The following is a 19265-nucleotide window of genomic DNA, read 5'->3' on the forward strand; positions in this document are numbered from 1 at the left end:
TCGCCTTCTTCGATTCTCTCTTTTCACGTCTCTTTTGTTGGACTATTGGACCACCCACAGTCGTTTCCTGCAGTGTGTTTCTTTAAATAGAGATATTTACCGCGGGTTTGGTTGTTGTCGTGGGGTTTCGTCAGTCATAATCCGCCGGCCTGCAAGCAACGACTCGTTTGCTGTCGACTACAGCGTCCTTGGCCCCAAATAATCCGTTTGACCTTTTCGATAATTGCCTTTAGCACCTGTCGCAAACTGGTGTTTATTTATTTTTTTCTTTAATATTTTTCAACATCGTGTACTGGACAACTCAAACTTTCCCTCACTCTTACCTTCACTCAGCGTCCAAACGAATTTCGACGGTCGGTCCTAAGAACATCCGGATTACTTTCGCTGGAATACTGGGGTCTTTGTATTACTCAGTTGACTTTTCTAATGGTGCGTCTTTGTTTGTAATCTCGCCTTCCTTTACAAGCGTCTGCTTTCGATATTATATTCGCCTCCTAAGCGCGGGTATGGGTGCCGACCACTACTTCCTTCACTGTCGTTCGCTTTCCGCCATCTCCTTCCCATTTAACTTGCTTTCGCATCAAACTGACCTTTCTTCTCTTCCTATTATAGCTACCTACTTTTCCATGGACGTAGGCGCTTTTTGAAGCCCCATCCAAGTCCCCCGGCTCCCACGCTGTTACTATGGGACAGTCTTCGTCTACGCAAAGAGACCATCGCCGCATCAGCCTTTCAGATCATTTACTTTTTCGAACAGCACGTGGACGGGAGAATAGACATGAAGCTATGAGCGACGGGCGACATTTCGAGCAAACTGGGGAAGCCGGTCCCCCTTCAAGGACGGAAATATTTCATGACAATATCCAAACTGCTCCTTCAGCTCAACCACGGGCAGTCGCGGAGCTACCGGGACAGTCTACTTTTTCGGACAGTTGGCGAACCAGTCATTTGGGAAACACGCGTGAAGAAAATGGATCGGGTTTTGACCTCGGTCATCAACAGGGCTACCAAGATCATCCCTCTGCAACCTTTGCCCGCATGACCGCGAGGAGGCAGTCTACCATGTCGAGATTAGGGTCCAGAATCTTGCCAAATTCAGTTATCCGCGGGTTGCTAAGCAGTGAGGAAGAGACACCCGCGGAGGGACATGCTCATCGGCATGGCGTTTCAAGATCTACACCGAGGAGCGAGGTGGCTCATAATAGCAGTCGCTTTAGCCCCTTCAGTTCCCTGAGCTCTAGAGGCATCACTAGGCGGCGTTCACTTCGAGCGCCTTATTTAATCCCACGGAGTGATCCAACTCTGGCTCCAGATACGTCTGCACCTCCAGCTTACCCCGACCCTGCCTCCGAACGTGCTCGAGAGTCGAACAGAGGATCCTGGCGTCGAAGTGCTCGACTTCATCGTGTTCGACGCTCGTTATCCAACCCACTATCTCATATGTTCGGCCAACCATCCACGGGCATATCGTCCCCTAACACTGAGGGTGCAGTGCGCCCTCCTTCCCTTAGTGATGACCCTTATCCTCTCTTCCCTCCTTCGACAGAGTTGGATAACCGCATGGATTTTGATGAGCCCCATGAGCCCCATGAATTGGATTCGGTTGAACCGGCAGTACGGAATACTCGTCCAGACTCTCCTGCATCTAATCAGTCTGCACAAGGAGTGACAAGTGCACGACAAATCCCTAGTTTCTTGCGGGCGCAGCCTTCCCGAGTCTTGCGGCGAGAAGAACAAATGCCTATGTCGCGAGTCTTGCAACTGGCTGCCGCTGCGATTGCAGCCCAACTCTCTGGCTCAACTAGTCCGGTGCTTCCGAATATCCAGGCTCTCGGTAATGATGGATTAAATGGCTCATTGGAGAACTTCATTCAAAGTCTCCACAACGCCACGTCTACACAAGCAAACCCTGGTGATGCGCCAAATACTACCGGAGAGAGTGGCCCTTCGCCTCCGCTCAATTTCCTGCGGGTGTTCCGATTTGCTAACTCGGATCCTGCAAGGGCTTCTGACGCTACGAACCGGACCTCAACAGGGTCGGATAACGCCAATCACCAAGCGGACGGAATGGATGTTGACAACCAAACGGAGGGAACTGAAGCTGAAGGACGTACAGTCACCCTGGTCGTTGTAGGTGTCAGGTTAGTCCCAGCGAGCAACGGTCCCGGCAGTGATCAACCCAACCCAGGACATGACCTCGATGCATTGCTCCGAATGCCGTTTTTGTCGCCAGGAATACGGAATCCAGACGGTGGCCCGAACCGCCCTGATGGAGCGTCGAGATTGTTCCCCAACCGTCTGTCAAGGGGACCGGGACCCGGCGGACTGTCTACGAATGATGATACGATACATCAACCAGGATCTTCGAACGTTCCCCACAGACTCTCCGATGCAGGCACTGGTAGCCCTCTTTCTTCACTCCCTAATTCTTCGCCAGCGAGCCCACCTGGCCCTCATCCTCCACCTTCGACTCCTGCTGAGCCAGGTTTGTCGACATCGGCGTCTGGTGCTTCAACACCGAGTCGCAGACCATCTTCTACATCGGCTATGTCGCCGGGCGCTTTGCCGCAAGTTCACGAAAATCAGTCAATGCAACCTTCGGTTGAGTCGGCTGAAGAGCACTCTCCGTTGAACACCGCTCGTCAACGGCGCAGGAGTGATTCTGAATATGCTCGCCACCGTGGCCTCGGCGCTGGTTCTAATAGGCGAAACGGTGTCGTGGAGCCCGACAACGCAACCCCGCCAGTAGGTAGAAGCTGGCTAATCTATGTCGTGGGGGCAAACGTTTCAGAGAATAACCTGGCGTTTGCTACCCCGAGTCTTTTTACCGACGTAAGACTTTGCTTTGTAAAACATGAACATCTCCTTGCTAGGATTGCGGCTAACTTGGCACTCAGAATCCGACTTATGAGGACATGATCTTGCTGTCGTCGCTGTTAGGGCCGGCAAAGCCACCGGTTGCCACACAGGAAGATGTTAGCACAGCTGGCGGGCTGTTCCGTCTTGTGGAATATGCTGGGTCCTTGGTCGCCGAGGCTGTGGATGGCACGGGCAACATTCAGATTCCTGAAGGTGACCGTTGTCTAATATGCCTCAGCGATTACGAAGCAGCGGAAGAACTCAGGCAGTTGACCAAATGTCAGCATGTCTTCCACAGGGATTGCATTGATCAGGTGCGTATAAAACGACAAAACCAATTTTGGTTTCTATAGCAAAGCTGACTTCTCTTGTTAAGTGGCTCACAACCGGACGCAATTCCTGCCCGTTATGTAGGGGCGAAGGCGTGACGGAAACGCAGAATACGAATCCGGCCCAAGGCCCAGCGATGTCGGGTGAAGTCTAACATAACCAGGCTGAACATCTCATTTGGGATACTTTTTATCAACACTTTATCTTCGTCCCAGTATTAGCATGAAGCGCTTATTTAATAGCATAGGTAACGAATCTTCTCTAGTTTTCTTTTTTACTTACATATTTACATTGGATGCATTGGGGCTATGTGTTTCTTTTTCTCTTCTTTATGTTTTTCGTGTTGTTTCAGCGCCATGAGTTCAAGCGAGGTCATACATTAGGGGCAATGGCGAAATGGATATGATGTTATTCGGGCATTTTCTACGGCGACTGGCATGCGAGCAGCAAAGCTTGGGCTTCTGCATTGATTCCTGTCTCTCGCCGTTGTGAGATGTTGTGGCCGTTCCCCGTCTGGATTGGTGTTATTCTTTTTGGTCAATAATTAGCTTGATGCGATGGAATACGATTGCAGCAAGGCTGGTTCTTGCTTGAAATGCTGGCGTCGTCGTCGTCGTTTTCGACTTTTTGCTATCTTGTCTCTTTGGTGTCTTGCGCTCCAGTTTCGTTCACTAGCTTATGTGGGTATGTAGTTCGGAAGGCATATTACGCTGTTCATATTAATGGAAAGTGATTATACCTATCTACTTCATTCCTGTACAGCGGAAACTGGGCGGAGAGGAAGACCGCCCCGCAGGCGCATCTCCGCCCCTCCATCTGTGATGACTCAGCAGGAACCGTTTTCGACCCCGCGCTGTTTCTCTTCGTCGCGCAACGACTAGAGGGACCAGGTTCCCAGCATTCAATTGACGTTTTCTTGGCTTACCTATAACCTCACGCGCCAATTCCATATTTCTTTCTAGGACTTTTGCGATCCAGAGATTCACCAAGTACACACGCAAACCAGCTGAAGGCGGGCCGAAAATTTCACGTTTTTCATCCTCCGATAACATCGAATACATCCACGATATGTCTTCGCCGATTCGTCTCACGGTTCTAATATCCGGTAGTGGATCGAATTTACAAGCAGTAATCGACAAGACCAACGCGGGGCAGCTGCCCACCAAGATCATCCGAGTCATTTCGAATCGCAAAGACGCATTTGGACTTGAACGGGCGAGACGAGCCGATATTCCAACTGCCTACCATAATCTCGTCAAGTACAAGAAGCAACACCCAGCCACTCCCGAAGGCGTCCAGGTAGCGCGGGAGGAATACGATGCGGAACTGGCGAGGCTGGTCCTCCAGGATGCTCCGAATCTAGTCGTTTGTCTGGGATTCATGCATGTGTTGTCACCCAACTTTCTGGGGCCGTTGGAGGAAGTGAAATTGAAGATTATTAACTTGCATCCGGCTTTACCTGGGGCGTTTAATGGAACTGTAAGTCGTTGCGTTCTTTTTTCACATATTTTCTTTTGCATATCCCATTTATACAGAGTTGCTGACAAGGCTTTTCTGGACGTATAGCATGCGATTGAACGTGCCCACGCCGCATGGCTCGAAGGCAAGATTGATAAGACTGGCGTGATGATTCACAATGTCATTTCGGAGGTTGACATGGGCAAGCCGATCCTGATCCGGGAGATCCCATTCGTCAAGGGCGTCGACGAAGACCTCGACAAGTTCGAGACGAAGGTGCATGAGATTGAATGGGGAACGGTTGTTGAGGGAATCCAGCTTGCCATTGAGGAGCTGAAGGGTGGGAAACAATGAGTGTGCCGCGGTTCCGGAGATGGGAAAAATACTTGCAAATACCGTGTTGATGATTTATGATTAAACATACATTCTATGCTGTGCATATATGGAACTATAGAGATACCATGATCATTGTTGTATCTTGGGCTTGGTTACTGCGTATCGGTTGAATTAATCCTGTTGGAGAACATCGAAAAAATGTACACTGAGGAGACAAGCATAATCGACAGCTTGGAACGACGAGGACCATAGGCACAGGATGCGGCATTAAGTGTGACTTCACTACTGGAAGTTTTCGCTCTGTTTCGATTAACACGGTTTCCATTGAAGACGTTTCTATTACGAAACAGCCTGGTCGTTTATAGGTAATGTTAAGCTTTTCATCTTTATGGGCTGGGTACGCCGTTCCAACTCAAAAGCGTATTCACGCAAAAAGCTTCTTGATTCGTCCCGTATTCCCTTCGAAAAGGCATTTCCCCTATCCTAGTCCAGATTGCTCCCTATCCTCTAATGGTTTCTCTTGATGTGGTATTGTTTGGCCAATAGCTGGGAGTGCTGTCAGCCAAGGATGTCTGTTCATCATTGCTCATTATGGTAAACAGTAAGAATACGAGGCTTGCAGGCTTCCACTGTTTTGGTCCCCTGTTCTTCAGGTTCAGAAGCTAACAGAGGACGATACAAAAATACGTACCGTGTCTCCGGGTCCCCGTTCCAGTTAGGAGAGTTCAGATCTGTTTTTTGATCGTTTCCCGGTACTCCGGTGAACAGGGCATACGATCAGGAGTCGAATGTGCTCTATATTTATTCGGTGTTGCAGGCCCATAATGGCAATTAACGGCTATCGCAATAATACTAGCTCGCACTCCCTGAGCACGAGAACGACATCCAAGCTCCATCCAACAATAATACATAGTACTAAATGTGCTAAATAAATGGAGTCGTGAAGGTCCTTACTGAGTATGTGATCGGGACTCACACTTCACCATGTTCGGGATCCACTATGGATGAACGTTTCGGCAATTTTAACTATTCTGGACTACTCCCCTGCAGCGTGCCAACTTTAGCTCTTACCAGAACAGGGGCACGGCCCAAAACATGAATGACACGGTTCAACGGCCAGAAAAAGCTTCCAACTCTGGTACGGACGGACAGTTGAAACCTGATCAACGGATGCATACTCTGTACATAGTACGTACGTATATCCGTATACGGGCCTTGGCATCTTATCCCTTTCCCGGGATTTACACTAGGTACCGATTCCCTTTCTCGGGGACAGTGGTCAACATAAATTAATGATCTTTTTGCATATTAATGCATAACGGAGGAACTCGGTGGCACGGGCCTCTGGGAAGCATCTTGCACATGACAATACGGAGTAAAATCAATTCCTCGGTATCTCCAGTCGCCCGGTCCACTGCTATTCCAGACCGGTGCACTCCGTACCCCCGTACTCTGGGTATAATAATATTCCACACTAGTAGGTACAGAGTTCTTGTACACTACTACTGCTGTCATAGTACATGGCAGTGTATACTATTCTGTACTTACAATCTGGGTATGGAATATACCCACGGCTATTGGACGGAAAATGGCGAACGGAATCGGGGAGACGGATTACTCCATGTGCTATCCGGAATTGAAGGATGGGCTGCCTCAACCTAACGGGCTAGCTTGGCAGATCGGCCAACCACGGTGGGCTAGTCGCCGGTTGACTGTTTCAGCCTCGTTAGCACCCAGGAGATGATCAGAGCCTACCCAAGTCCGGGGTTACGCATAGAGAGGTACGTATCCCTGTATGGAGTACTTTGTACAGCGTGCGTCATACTGATCATGTACGATTGGTACGATGTTTTTCCCCCCTTGTCATAGTTGTCAATTGTCCTCCTCGTCATGATTTCTGTCAGTCACATGGTCGATAAAGATCTTTATTATGGAGCGAGTGTCCACTTTCTCCGGGATTCATTTCCTTGTGCGGCTAATGTGTGGAGAGAGAATCAACCTAAGATCGGACATGTCGAACTGTTTAGCATTAAGATCATCGCCATAGGGGCGATTTCATCTTGGCTTTGCGCGACTGTCCTTGTTGGTCTAAAATCTTGCAACGGAACTCCTGATGAGCAAATCAATCTATTTTGGGTGTCATCTGCCATGTCTGGAACCTATGAAGTAATGGTCGATATTCCGCGGTGGCCCTGGCTCTGACGCTATGTTCTCTCTATATTCTGCAGGTGTCGTGGAAAGACGAGTCCTCCGGAGTAGTACGGATACATGTCGGGGCTTCGGAACAGACGCAGGTCCCTAGTTCTGTACACAGTTATACCCTATACGGAGTATATGTTTTCTATTTTGAGGGCTGGTAAAAGGGGACAGGCTTTCAGCCGTTGTGTCGCATATATGATGTTGGAAAAGAAAAAAAATATTTATATAAAATAAAATAAAAAAAATAAAAAATAAAAAATAAATAAGAAATAAGAAAAACAGGGGACTCCAGGGGGAGCAGCAGCGTCATTACTGCGGTATAAAATAGTAATAACCCTTAAGCCAATTGATGATAAGCTATGCGTACACTGTACACGTACATTGTTAATAGTTTGAAAAAAAGCAAGCATTTTATTATGTCCTTTGAGAAGAAAGTACTCTGATAGTGGGTGTTCCCCGATCTGGTAAAAAGGAAGTAACCGTTGTAGTAGTAGCAGCAGCAGCAGCAGCAGTAGTAGTAGTAGTAGTAGCAGCAGCAGCAGTAACTAGTACTATTGCTTATTACTACCATCTTCGCTCCATCTCCCCCACATATTCTGTCACTCTGATTTCCGGAGTACACTTGCCTTCTCTTCTCTGTCAGTCAATATACACGATATACACTCGTTTCTTTTTCTGTCAATTTTCTCCTTTTATCCTTCTCTTTCCACGTTCTTTTTTTAGGGTCTCGAGTATTCTTCCCTTTGGATGATGTTCACCTGGACCCTCTCCTGTCATTCTGTCAAGCGTGGAGCCGCGTGAGCTGTCTGTTCCGGATTCCTCCCAGCTTATGCCGACTTTTAGCTCTCAATCTCCCTTTGCGTTTTGGATGCAATTCGACTGGTCTCGAAGAAAATGGCAAATCCTTATACCCCGCCTCAAGCCTCCGTGATGGGCTATCCGCAAAGTCAAAGTCAAATGCAACTACAACAGAACCCAACCCAATTCCCCGCGTACTCGATCCTCGACCGAAGTCAATACCCCGAAAGTGTAGCCTTTTGGCACACTCCCTCTCCCGTCCCTCCATTCATCTCCTCGACACAGAACCAGCAGAAATCCTTACAGCCGGGCACAGAACACAAGAAGCACAGACGAACAAGAAGTGGCTGTTTCACCTGTCGATCTAGGCGTATCAAATGTGATGAGGCACGTCCGGTTTGTGACAGGTGCAGGAAAGGGAATCGAGACTGTATCTATCCATCGGCCTCCGGTTCGACCTCGAGATCTAATTTCCGCTCCCGATCCAAGTCCAAGGGACCTAGTTCCCGCTCGCAGAGGACTGACTCGCCCGGCCAGGTGGAACATGACGACGGACGCATCCTAAACCCAATAGCAGACAACGAGGAGGATGAGGAGCAGAGTCCTGAGTCTGGACCCCAACTGTCCCCTGCGATGGGCACGGCTAGATCCTTACTAGTTCTTCCTAAAAGGCACAACAATTCCCAGTCTCCGACGAAGAGTTATCTACAGTCAATTGAGCACGCGAGCAGCTCCCCGTCTATTGAGGCATCACCGAGATTCGAGACAATGAGCACACGATCGGGTAGTACGGGTCTACCTCCACAGGAGCTGGTTGGATCTCTAGGGACTGCTAATCTAGCAGAAGACTTGCGGTTTTATCTTATCTTCCACCAGGAAGTGCTGACGTTCCGACACTACCTTCTGCGACATCCGTGTCACCGCTTCGTGCACCAAACGATCACTGAACTCGCCCTGAAATACGAACCTCTTCTCTATGCGGTCGTCGGTTTTGCTGCGTATCACCATTGCGTCCAGAGTGGTAACGGAAAGCTTTGCACATTTCTCAAGTATTACAATAAGGCATTGACTCTATTGCGCGAGTCCTTGAGCTCCGGGGAGAAGCATACTGAGGCAACGCTGATCACTGTCCTAGTCCTTACTACGTTTGAGGTATGAACCAAAAGCATTTTGTCTGTTTGTCTACATGCTCATAGGTTTTGCAGGAATTGTCAGGCGACTGGGTGAGCCTTATTAGCCACCACCAAGCTGCGCATGCTTTGATGAGCGAACTATTGACTCCCCAATCTATAAACCATACCGAAATGCACTCTTATATCTTCTTATGGTACTCCCGTTTTGACTTGGTGGCTGGCATTCTGGCTGGAAACGAAGCCGTTCTCGGGCACGATTGGTACATTTCTAAAGAACAATATGATGGAGAACAAGCCGCACTGCATCCACACGACGCACAGAAACAGATCGATTTTGCCGTTTCTATCAACCGCCGGTTTGGGTTGGATATGGCGTCCTTGTACGCCAAGCTGTCTCGAGGCATCATATCGATCGACGACTTCATTGTCCAGAACCAAACCCTTTCTCAAACATTGGAGCGGATGAAAGAAATTCTTATCGCACTCGAAGCTCCCGAGCATACTGTCCAGTCCTTCCCCAACAAACAGCCTCTAACCGATGATGACCCCTTCGATCCCTACATTCCAGGTAGCTTGTTTACGGGCCCGCTATGGCGCGTTAATTTTGCATGGATCGACTACCTTTCCACCAGAACGATGTTCGAGTATCAGTCGTTTCTCACTTTACAACAACCACCCATGCCCGAACTGGAACGCTTGGCTCTGGAACAATGTCGGTTATTAGAGACGATTGATCGGTGGCCCGAAAAAGAGAACGGGTATTTCTTTGCTTTCAACAACTGCCTAGGGATCGCGAGCATGCTTCTGCCCAAGGATGAAAAACATATAATGTGGTGTAGGAGGAAGCTTGTCAAAATGGAGCAGAACGGGTGAGTCTTCTACAAAAACAAGGAGGCTGTGTGACATACTAATTTCTCTGTTTCCAACTGCAGATGCGTTTCCGCTCCTCGGTATCGAACAGGCATGGCAGAGCTCTGGCAGAAACCCGAACTCAACCACTGGTGGCTCCCAAATGACGAAGGATACCCCGATATCGTGCGCGAAGTACGCGCATTGACAGAAGAACGGACGAACAACCCGCAAGACGACTTTCGAGAAAGCGTTCGCGATATGAAAACACTATTTCGGAAAATTACCTTGGACGACAGTGAGAGTGATAAGAGTTCGCCGTCTACGCTGGCTAGTGGGACATGAGTTCTAAGGTTTCGCGTACTGGACTCGATCCGACATGGTCACGCTCGGCATAGTCACTTGCCCGCCACTTTTGTCAAGCTGGGAAGGTCAAATCCATGGTTATCATGGTCGCATCTCTACCTGGACTCGAACCGAATCTTCGGTGCCTTGAGAGTTTCGAGTTGACTCCGCTTTGAAACTGGAGATTCCAGTATACAACCCGCGGGTTGTCCCTGGACGTCGGCTCTATTAGCCCACAAAAAGCCATTGTTGTCAATGGTTTCTTTTTTCGAGAAGGCTTACAGGATTATTCCTCGCCTTTTCCTCTCGACCGCTTCCATCTGTACAAGTCGCTCATTGAACCATAGAGGTCCTGGGATTTGCATCTACTGTACGATATGCATAAATCACGATAGACGACTAGAGGCATCAATGGTAGGACATTGCATCGTGGAGGTTACTTGGAAAAGTTACATATAGATATAGAGGCTCTCTTTGAACCAATGCGAATCTGCATTTGGTGATATCAATGTACATAGAACCGCTCATATAGTCAATACCCTGTACAGAAATCGCAACCACGACATGGTGTCATGTCAGACTGAGGCGAACACAACCTCAAACCAACGAAATATCACAAAGAATGCGAGTATCCCCTCTTCCATGGAACCTCCTGCGCCTCAACAACTGTCTCCAACCCACCCGCCAATTCCCCGCCAGCACCACTACTACCACCATTAGCCCTCTCATCTTCGAAATATCCCTCTCCCCAAGGTAAGGTATCAACATCGACCTCCAAACCCAACAAGCACCTCAGTACAACACTGGCACCCACCTTGCTCATAACCACGTTCATCTCCTTGCAGCGCTCGTCGCAGACGCACTCAATGCAGCCTTGAGGCGTGATGCAATGGCATGATTCGATGCGGGAGATGGCGCGACGGAGGAGCACATCGATAAACTCGAGGGCTTTACCAGCGATCCCGGAACCACAGGAGCCACCTTTCGCATCGTAAAAGGTAAGACGAGCTGGACGTTTGCGGGAGGGTGGCTGGAGGTCTCTGGTTTTTTGAATCCGTGGCTGATAAGCGTTGATATTGGCACTGCCAGTAGGGGTCTCATTGGCGAGTTTGAGGTTCTTCCCTAGCTCCTTCTTGGCTACCTTGCATTCTGTGCGGACATCGCCTGGAGATGAGATGACGAAGGTAGGGAGTAAAGAGAGCACGGCGTGTTCGGCGGCGTGAATCGCAGCGGCGATATTCAGACGTCTGGAGTCGAGGATCTCGAGGGCCCGTTTGGGCACGTCGAGCCAGATACCTTTGGTGAAGATGTCGATGGGTGGGTTGTCCACTGCTATGGCATCAAGGATCCGGCCGCGCTTATCGTTTTTGAAGAAGCCGTATACGACGGCGTGGATTTGGACAGAGCCGTAGTAGACACGGGAAGGTGGTGATGAAGATGAAGATGAGGAAGAGGAGTCCTTGTCGCTAATTAAGCGCATTGCTTCTGTCTCGATTGGATCGATGTCGGTGTAATCCCGCTGAATCGTGGTCCAGTCCACATGGACGCGGACGACGCGGGCGAACCGTCTGTTCGTGTTGAGTTCTTGGACCAGGTAGGTTTGGCCTTGATGTAGGAAGATGCCACCTTCGTAAATTGTAAAGAAGGCCCGCGACGCTTCGACTTCCTCCAGAACCACGTTCCTCGCGTGCGTCGTGTCGATGACGGCAAAATGCTGGTCCTCTGTATCCCGGATAGAGACGCACCGGGAGGGCTGCGGTCTGAACCGTTCATGGCAATGGTAGAACCCAAATTCATCTTTGACCAGTCTTGTAGCTGCCAATGCTGGAAGTTTCTCGCCAAAGTAAATGCTGTCCTGGTCGGGTTGAATGGGCATCTCGAACGCAGCGCATTGCACGTGTCCTTCCAGAATAAGCTCATTTGCAAGGTCGATCTGCAACTTGCAGTTTGGTTTCGTGAATAGTTCACCAGGGTTCTTCATGTAGTATTGGTCTGTTGGGAACTTGTCGCCAACCAGCACGGAAAGTGAATCCTTATTTCTCCTTCCAGCTCGACCACTTTGCTGACGCAGGTTGGAGATCGAATATGGGAATCCAAGGGTGATGACGGCGTCGAGAGAGCCGATGTCAACACCCAGCTCGAGGGCGTTAGTCGCAACTATGCCCATCAGTTGGCCTTCGAACATTTCTTTCTCGATCCTCCTCCGGTCTTGCGGGCTGTAGCCACCTCGGTATCCCATTACCAGCTTACCGATTTCGGGGCGCTCGAGGTTATGGAATTCGTTCCTCACAGCCTGGAGGAGAATCTCACACATTCTCCTGATTCGACAGAACGCGATGACCCTAATACCCCGCGCTATCAGTTGGCAGAAAAGCCTCGCAGTTTCCGCAACGCAATCTCCACGTCCTGATGTCGGGTCTCCTGGATCCTTGAAAGGTGTATTCCAACATATAAATTCTTTGTGGCCAGAGGGTGAACCATCGAAGTCTATCAGTTTCACATCATCAATGCCAAAAACAGCCTTCATGTGTTCTTCAGGGTTCGCAACGGTAGCCGAGCATGAGATGAATTTGACATCCTGGTTACCCACAGCAGCACAAAGCCTGCGTAACCGTCGAATGATAAATGCAACATGCGAACCAAAGAGACCATTGTAGACATGCAGTTCGTCAACTACGACGAACTTGAGGTTTTGCAAGAACGTGCGCCAAGCATTTTCCCGCGAAAGAATTGTGATATGCAACATATCAGGATTAGTGAAAATGATACGTGCTTCCTCGCGGATCAGGTTGCGATCTTCCATGGGTGTATCGCCATCAAATGTTTCCACAATGGTATCCTGCAGGCCATCCATATACTGTAGCAGATCTTTCAAACTGCGTCTTTGGTCCTGCGCCAGAGCCTTGGTCGGGAAGATATACATTCCCCTGCTATTATGATCTTTCTCAAGCTCGTGCAACATGGGAATTTGGTATATCAATGACTTTCCGGAGCTTGTGGACGTAGAAACGATGACATTATGACCTTCATGCAGATGGTTGATCGCTTCCGCCTGATGGGAGTAAAACTGCGTAATACCCTTGGTGTTATACAGGGCATCGACCATGTTCTGGGTAAGCTGAAACGACAAATCACCATAGACAGATGGCTGAGCATCGAAGGCCCTGTGGCCATCTGGGACAATCTGGGCAGAGTACCAATCTAGTTCTCGAACCTCTTCGATGATCTCTGCTATGGACTTCCGTTCCTTTGGGATCTCGCGTGGCAGCTGCGGCTTTGACGATGCCAAAATAGCAGCGGGAGTATTGACACCACTATCGGGAGGTGATGGGATCATCATATCTTTCTTGCGCTCCAATTGCTCGACTGGCTCCAAGCCCCCATCCTCGCATTGAACCAGGAACGCATCAACAGCGTCTGAAAACTTCGCATTCCGTTTCTCAATCAACTTTAGCATCTGCTTCTGGCTATAGACCGGCATTCTCAGATCTTCTTCCTTCGTCTTTCTCCGCGCCGGCTGAGTCTCCCGCTTCAAATCACCATCGAGGAATTCAAAGAATAGAACTTTCTTCACTCCTTCAGAATATGTCCTTGTCCCTTCCCCTGTTCGCACCCAGTTGTCTTGTCCCATACTCCCATCATCAAACCCCTCCAGCTTATAATCAAGCATATCATTCTCCCCAACCGCCATAACCTCCAACCTCGCTTCATCCACGTACTCCAATCTCACAGCCCTAGGCACAAGAGCCTTCATCCTCGCAATGTCTTCCACGGTCAGCTCGCGATTATCTCCCAACTGCACCTGGACCGCATTCTTGATATTATCAAACGTGGTGGCGAAATGCTTCCGCGTGCAGCAGAACGTGTACACGAGGTTCAAGGCGCGATAAGTCCGTGCAAAGTCTTTGAATTCATCGGGCCATGGAGCTGATGGTGTTCTTTTGGCAGGGGCTCTTGGTTTTCTGGGCTGGCGAGACGCACAGCTTGTTTTGGCGCCGTTGCTGTCGGTGCCATTGCTGTTGGTTTGTGTGGGTGTTGATGACTTCAATGACCTTGCTCTTTTGATTTTACCCTGGTTATTCGGTACTTCGCTTGGCTCATGATGAGGCTCTGTATTACTGTCGGTTGCAGTTTGCTCGGCAATGGATGGTGACGCGCTGTTCTGGATATGGATGTCTAGATCCGATTTGCCTTCACCGATATCAACTGTTCTTTTGCGCTTGAGCACAGCCTGGGCGGCAGAGTTCGACATAGAGCCAGCCATGTCGATGTCTCATCGCGATAATTGATATAATCGATAAGTTCGAAAGGGAGGTTCAGCTTTCTTGAAAGATCCGCCCCCATACGCGAAATCACGTGTATCAAAATTCAATAGTTACCGAGAATGGTATAGCGCGATCTTACTCACATTGATTACGATGAAGAAAGCATCCAATTGAAAATAATAAACAGATGAATAACTATTTAAATGAATGTAAATGGATCCAGTCAAATGTAGAAGACGAAGAGCCTGCCTCCGATACTACTATGTATACCAGCATTTTGCAATAACTCGAGTACAACGACCACTTTCTATGCAAAAACCTCGCCCATTTTGGATATCAAATACACACATTAGAACTCCAACACTGACTATGGCCTCCAGGTATGATATCGTAGGCGTGGGGCCACGAAGCAACAGTCATGAACTCCTGGCAGATGAAAACTATTGTTCCTTCAGTAGGTCGCAAACGACTCTGTAGAGATCCCTTGCGTTGTCCTCGCTCCCGGTCTGTAAGCCAGTCAGTATTGGACGCTATACAAGTTTTTGTTGTATCAGGGGTGTCGGAAACATACCCGAAGCAGAATCGGAGCAGAACGGCCACTCTCCAGACTAGCCAGGAGAATCTGCTTTGTTGCCTTAGGTTCCTTGCCTGTAGCATCACCGACGTTCATGCCCTTGAAAATCGGCGTGTTGAGCATAACACGCCCAACGCCATCGGCCCGCATAATCAGTCGTACGGCTTTCTTATCCTCCTTGCCGTCTGTTACTTTAACATTCACCTTGAAGGTGCCAATACCGCGCTCTCTCCATTCCATGTCGGAGAATTGGAAGAGCTTCGCTTTGCAGGAGAAGTATGTCTTTTCTTCCTCCTCACCGGTTTCGACTATTGCATGTTAGTGATCCCCGCTCAAACTAAACCAACGCAAATAATAAGAGAAATAGGAGGCATACTCTCTCGCTCAAAGAATCTCTCATCAGTCTTGTCTTGTTCAAACTCCCCAGGGCCCTTCTCAGCTTCGTCTTCCTCTTCATCCTCTTCCTTCTTATTGTCGTCCGCAGTTCCAAACGGTTTGGCAGAAGTACTGTTCAAGAGACTAGAACCACCTGGAGCAGCAAAGCTGGTAAGGCCTCCCCCTGTTTTAGCGGCCGCCCCAAATCCGCCACTGAAACTAGCAAATCCAGAGCTTATACCTCCGAATCCAGAAGGTGCTGCAGCAGCAAATCCGGTCTTAGGTTTCTCGGGCTCTGTAGTAGCTGGTTTTTTGAATACGGATGCGGTAGAGCCTCCAATGGAGCCGAAAGGCGACTGTTCGGAGCCAGCGAAAGCAGCCAAGCTCGATGAGGCAAAGGCGGACCTGGAAGTGGTTTGAGGCTTGTTTGAAGCGTCTTCCTTGGTAACTGGTTTTGAAGCTCCAATGGACCCGAAGGGGGAGACGGACGAAGTGTTCGTAAAAGCGCTTGGAAGGGGAGCCTTGTAGAGACAATTGTGTTAGCCACGGCTTTCTTCTAATGAAAGGCACTGTAACTTACCGACTCCCTCTCCTGAGAATCATCCCGGTGCCGCTTTTTCTCGGGTTCCCCTTCTGCTGCTGGCTTGGCCTCTTTCTCAGCGGAATCCTCAGCGACCTTCTCGCCGGCCGCGCCCTCCGTCTTGGGCTCCTCTTTATCCAGTTGATCCCGGCTTCTCTTCTTCTGCGGACTCATAATCTTCGACGACAGGTTGTTCTGGACTTTTCCGGTCTCTTCTTCGACGTTCGAGCTGCGCGACCTTTTCCGTCTATGGCCGGCGTCCTCCTCAATGTTCTCCTCCTCGTCTTCGTTGAATGATCGCTTCCTACCCCTGCTGCTCGCCCTGCTGTTCCCACCGTGCTGTGACTCTTCAACGTTTGCGGGGTTCAAGCTTTGCGGTGCCGAGGTAATAGAGGTTTCCTTCAGCTTCCTTCGCACCGGACGTTCGCCGCCGTCGTTATCGGATGTCTGGGTTTCATCTGTAGTAGCTATAGAATCCATAAGCATTTGACGAGTAATTGGCAGGAATAAAAACGGTGTGCAAAAAAGCAAAAGGTGGGTACCAATTCATACCCTTCTGCTCAACAGGTTCCATTGGCACATCCCCTTATAAACCGACCAATGTTAGTCTCGGACTCAAAAAAAAAACCCCCCTGCAGTAAAATCCCGAAACCGAATTGAAGTATTCCATACCTTCAATCTCCGCATTTCGCCGCGAATCCGATGCCATCTCGACCCAAGTACCAATTTATAATCCCAAATCCACAAACAACAATAATCGGACGAACACCAAAATCTTGTCGGTCCTGAGTACGAGCGGGAGGTGAAATAGCGGAGCGTGGGAAAAAAAAAAAAAAAAAAAGCGAAATAACCTGACGTAACAAGCTAAAGTATGAGCCCACTATCACAGAAAAATAAAAAGAACAGGATCCCCTCGCTTTCGCTCGACTAATTCTGACACCCTCTCCTTTCTTCCCCCCTTCTCTCACACTGTATTCTGCAAGTCGAGCAGAGGATAGAATGCTAAGCAAAGGGGATACGGGGGTGCCCCACTCACTATGCGAAATGCGAGGTCCTGCAAGTGCTGTACAGAGTTGCGGTAGGATGCGGTATGGAAATTTGATCGACACAGGAGGCGAGTAGATCAAGATGCCTCAGGATAAATGTGATATGTGTGTGCTGGACGAGCCGGGGAAAGCTGAAAATCGCGAAGCGCCGGAGAGCAAACGAAGTCGGAGCTGAGAATCCCGGTTGGGTCGGAGACTACGGCGGAGTAGTCAGGCAGGCGACTGCAAGAGAGAAGATAAGCTTAAAGGAAGAGATCGTAAGTGATCTCTCTGGGGCATGAAAATCTCCGTATAAGCAAACAAGAGAAGAGTTGGTGATGCGAATGACAGACCGCCTGCTTTGTTGTTCCGTCACGCTGTCCGTCGTCCGGTCACCGCTCTCCACCCCGCCAGCCAATGGAGCAATAAGCACTAGAGCATATCATCTTAGGAAGGAAAAAGAAACGTGCATTGGATATCTTGACTCTGCTAGAACTAAACGATTCATCCGACATGACATAGGCAAAGTAATCAGTTTTGATAAGAGTAAAGGAAACAAGGACTCAAATCCATTCGACCCGCGAGGAAACGTAGCATAGCATCCCACTGTCCAGTCCCTTCTAACTAATGAAGCAAAGGCACCCAATCGAAATATAGAACACAAACAGCGGGTAGACCGCAATGCTGACCCGGTTCCTTACGACGCCCGAGCCTCCGAGGATACTGACACCCGCTGCCAGAGACCATGCGATCAAGACGAGATATACGGGTATTCGCGCAATGGTGGGGAGGCCCATGGCACTGAGAAGAGCAGCGATAACGAGAGGGAAGAGTGTGTAGCCGATGATGCAGACCGATTGGAAGAACGAACTGTAGAGATATCGTGTTAGCCGCTGGACCAAAGCATGTATCAGAGCAAATGGAACGTACATATTGCCACCTAGTAATTTGATCTGCAGCGTAACCACAGATTCACCAATCCACACAATGCAGAAGACTCCGGAGAACACCAGCGACGATTGTTCGCCCTTTGCGCGCATCGATAGGAACATACTCAGGAGCAAGCAGAAAATAAGCGGGCCCCTAAAAGCAACCAATTAGCCCATCTTACCAAACGAACACACATAGCGGCGAGATAACGAAAGCCCATACCAAAGATCCCAATCCCGCAATCCTTCACTCATCCCACCTTGCAAGACGACATCAGCATCCGGCCACCGTCCTACAATGTGTCTCAATCCTCCACCGAACCCAGTCGCCTCGCCCCGTTCAGCAGCTCCGATGCCACCACCACCACGCTGCAACAGTCCTCCCATCAGGTATTTCGGCCACAGGACCTGGCGCATCTTCTCCCACACGGCCGTTAGGTCGCGCGAAACCGTCTGCCAGACGGTCTCATCGATGGTGTTCTGGGTCGCGCGGCGGTCTTCCCCGGGAATCGAAGAGGTCAGGTAGCTGCTGGAGAAACCGCCACCTCCGGATCCCCCGCCTCTAGAAGATGAGGGCTCGGGCTGGATGTTGCCTCGTAACGGAGCGGTATCCGACGTGTCTTGGTGTAGAGGGTCATCGGCTTCGATGTCTATCGCATGAGGGAGTCAGCATACCATAGGACAGCAGTGCAAGAACGTAAAAGTGTCACTTACCATGATCAGCCTCAATCACATCATCATCAAGAATCGATTCATCGTCGCGTAGGTCGTCATGAGGATAGTCGGATGCGTGTGCGCTAGCCATGGTGGACGGGCTATGTCTGTACAGGATGGACGTTGTTCCTTGTTTCACCTCCACAAGGGCATGACCCTTTAACTGAGCTTAAGAGGGGATTAAAGGGAATGAAATAGAAATGCAATTATCCCTGTGAGCAATAGAGCAACTCCGTACTGTTGGACTGCCCGGAGAAGCTAGAGTGGCATTACGTACACGCACGGGCCTAAAACGGCAGGCGGAACGTGGCCAGCCGTTTCATATATGTATGCCTTTATTGTGAGGCATTAACGATGTTATTCTGAAATAACTAGTTAGTTAACTAACATCGTCCAATTTAGGGTAGTTATATTGCTCGCTACTACATACTATCGATGAGAGCAAGAAGAGAAATGATATGCGTCAGAAACACGGCGAAGCTTCATGAAATCGTAG

At 49.4% G+C, this 19265-nt stretch overlaps 6 protein-coding genes across 6 annotated transcripts; 4 read left to right on the plus strand and 2 right to left on the minus strand.

Annotated features, from left to right (window-relative positions):
* Positions 1-684: 684 nt before the first annotated feature.
* ASPGLDRAFT_67877 (uncharacterized protein) lies at positions 685-5001 on the plus strand (the record flags this gene model as incomplete). Its single annotated transcript, XM_022549199.1, has 4 exons — positions 685-2832; positions 2898-3173; positions 4168-4668; positions 4756-5001. 4 exons carry the CDS (start codon positions 685-687, stop codon positions 4999-5001), a joined length of 3171 nt encoding a protein of 1056 aa, XP_022399111.1.
* Positions 5002-6345: 1344 nt separating this feature from the next.
* On the plus strand, positions 6346-6727 carry ASPGLDRAFT_27259 (uncharacterized protein; the record flags this gene model as incomplete). The annotated part of the gene is made up of 2 exons (XM_022543646.1): positions 6346-6460; positions 6501-6727. 2 exons carry the CDS (start codon positions 6346-6348, stop codon positions 6725-6727), a joined length of 342 nt encoding a protein of 113 aa, XP_022399112.1.
* A 21-nt stretch (positions 6728-6748) lies between these two features.
* ASPGLDRAFT_537684 (uncharacterized protein) lies at positions 6749-7294 on the plus strand. Its single transcript, XM_022548044.1, has one exon. The coding sequence runs from the start codon at positions 6874-6876 to the stop codon at positions 7183-7185; it is 312 nt and encodes a 103-aa protein (XP_022399113.1). The 5' UTR covers positions 6749-6873; the 3' UTR covers positions 7186-7294.
* An 845-nt stretch (positions 7295-8139) lies between these two features.
* On the plus strand, positions 8140-10307 carry ASPGLDRAFT_130061 (Zn(II)2Cys6 transcription factor; the record flags this gene model as incomplete). Its single annotated transcript, XM_022540937.1, has 3 exons — positions 8140-9132; positions 9186-9982; positions 10046-10307. 3 exons carry the CDS (start codon positions 8140-8142, stop codon positions 10305-10307), a joined length of 2052 nt encoding a protein of 683 aa, XP_022399114.1.
* A 613-nt stretch (positions 10308-10920) lies between these two features.
* Positions 10921-16675, minus strand: ASPGLDRAFT_67880 (uncharacterized protein; the record flags this gene model as incomplete). Its single annotated transcript, XM_022549200.1, has 6 exons — positions 10921-13883; positions 13941-14469; positions 15144-15454; positions 15523-16042; positions 16102-16568; positions 16654-16675. The coding sequence occupies 6 exons, from the start codon at positions 16673-16675 to the stop codon at positions 10921-10923; spliced, it is 4812 nt and encodes a 1603-aa protein (XP_022399115.1).
* Positions 16676-17576: 901 nt separating this feature from the next.
* Positions 17577-19033, minus strand: ASPGLDRAFT_153133 (Yip1 domain protein). The gene is made up of 4 exons (XM_022542320.1): positions 18770-19033; positions 18279-18705; positions 18057-18209; positions 17577-17996 (listed from the first exon to the last, which is right to left on the minus strand). Exons 1-4 carry the CDS (start codon positions 18858-18860, stop codon positions 17747-17749), a joined length of 921 nt encoding a protein of 306 aa, XP_022399116.1. The 5' UTR covers positions 18861-19033; the 3' UTR covers positions 17577-17746.
* Between the last annotated feature and the right edge of the window lie 232 nt (positions 19034-19265).

This window comes from Aspergillus glaucus, assembly GCF_001890805.1.
Source record: "Aspergillus glaucus CBS 516.65 unplaced genomic scaffold ASPGLscaffold_15, whole genome shotgun sequence".
In the NCBI taxonomy this organism is placed as follows: domain Eukaryota; kingdom Fungi; phylum Ascomycota; class Eurotiomycetes; order Eurotiales; family Aspergillaceae; genus Aspergillus; species Aspergillus glaucus.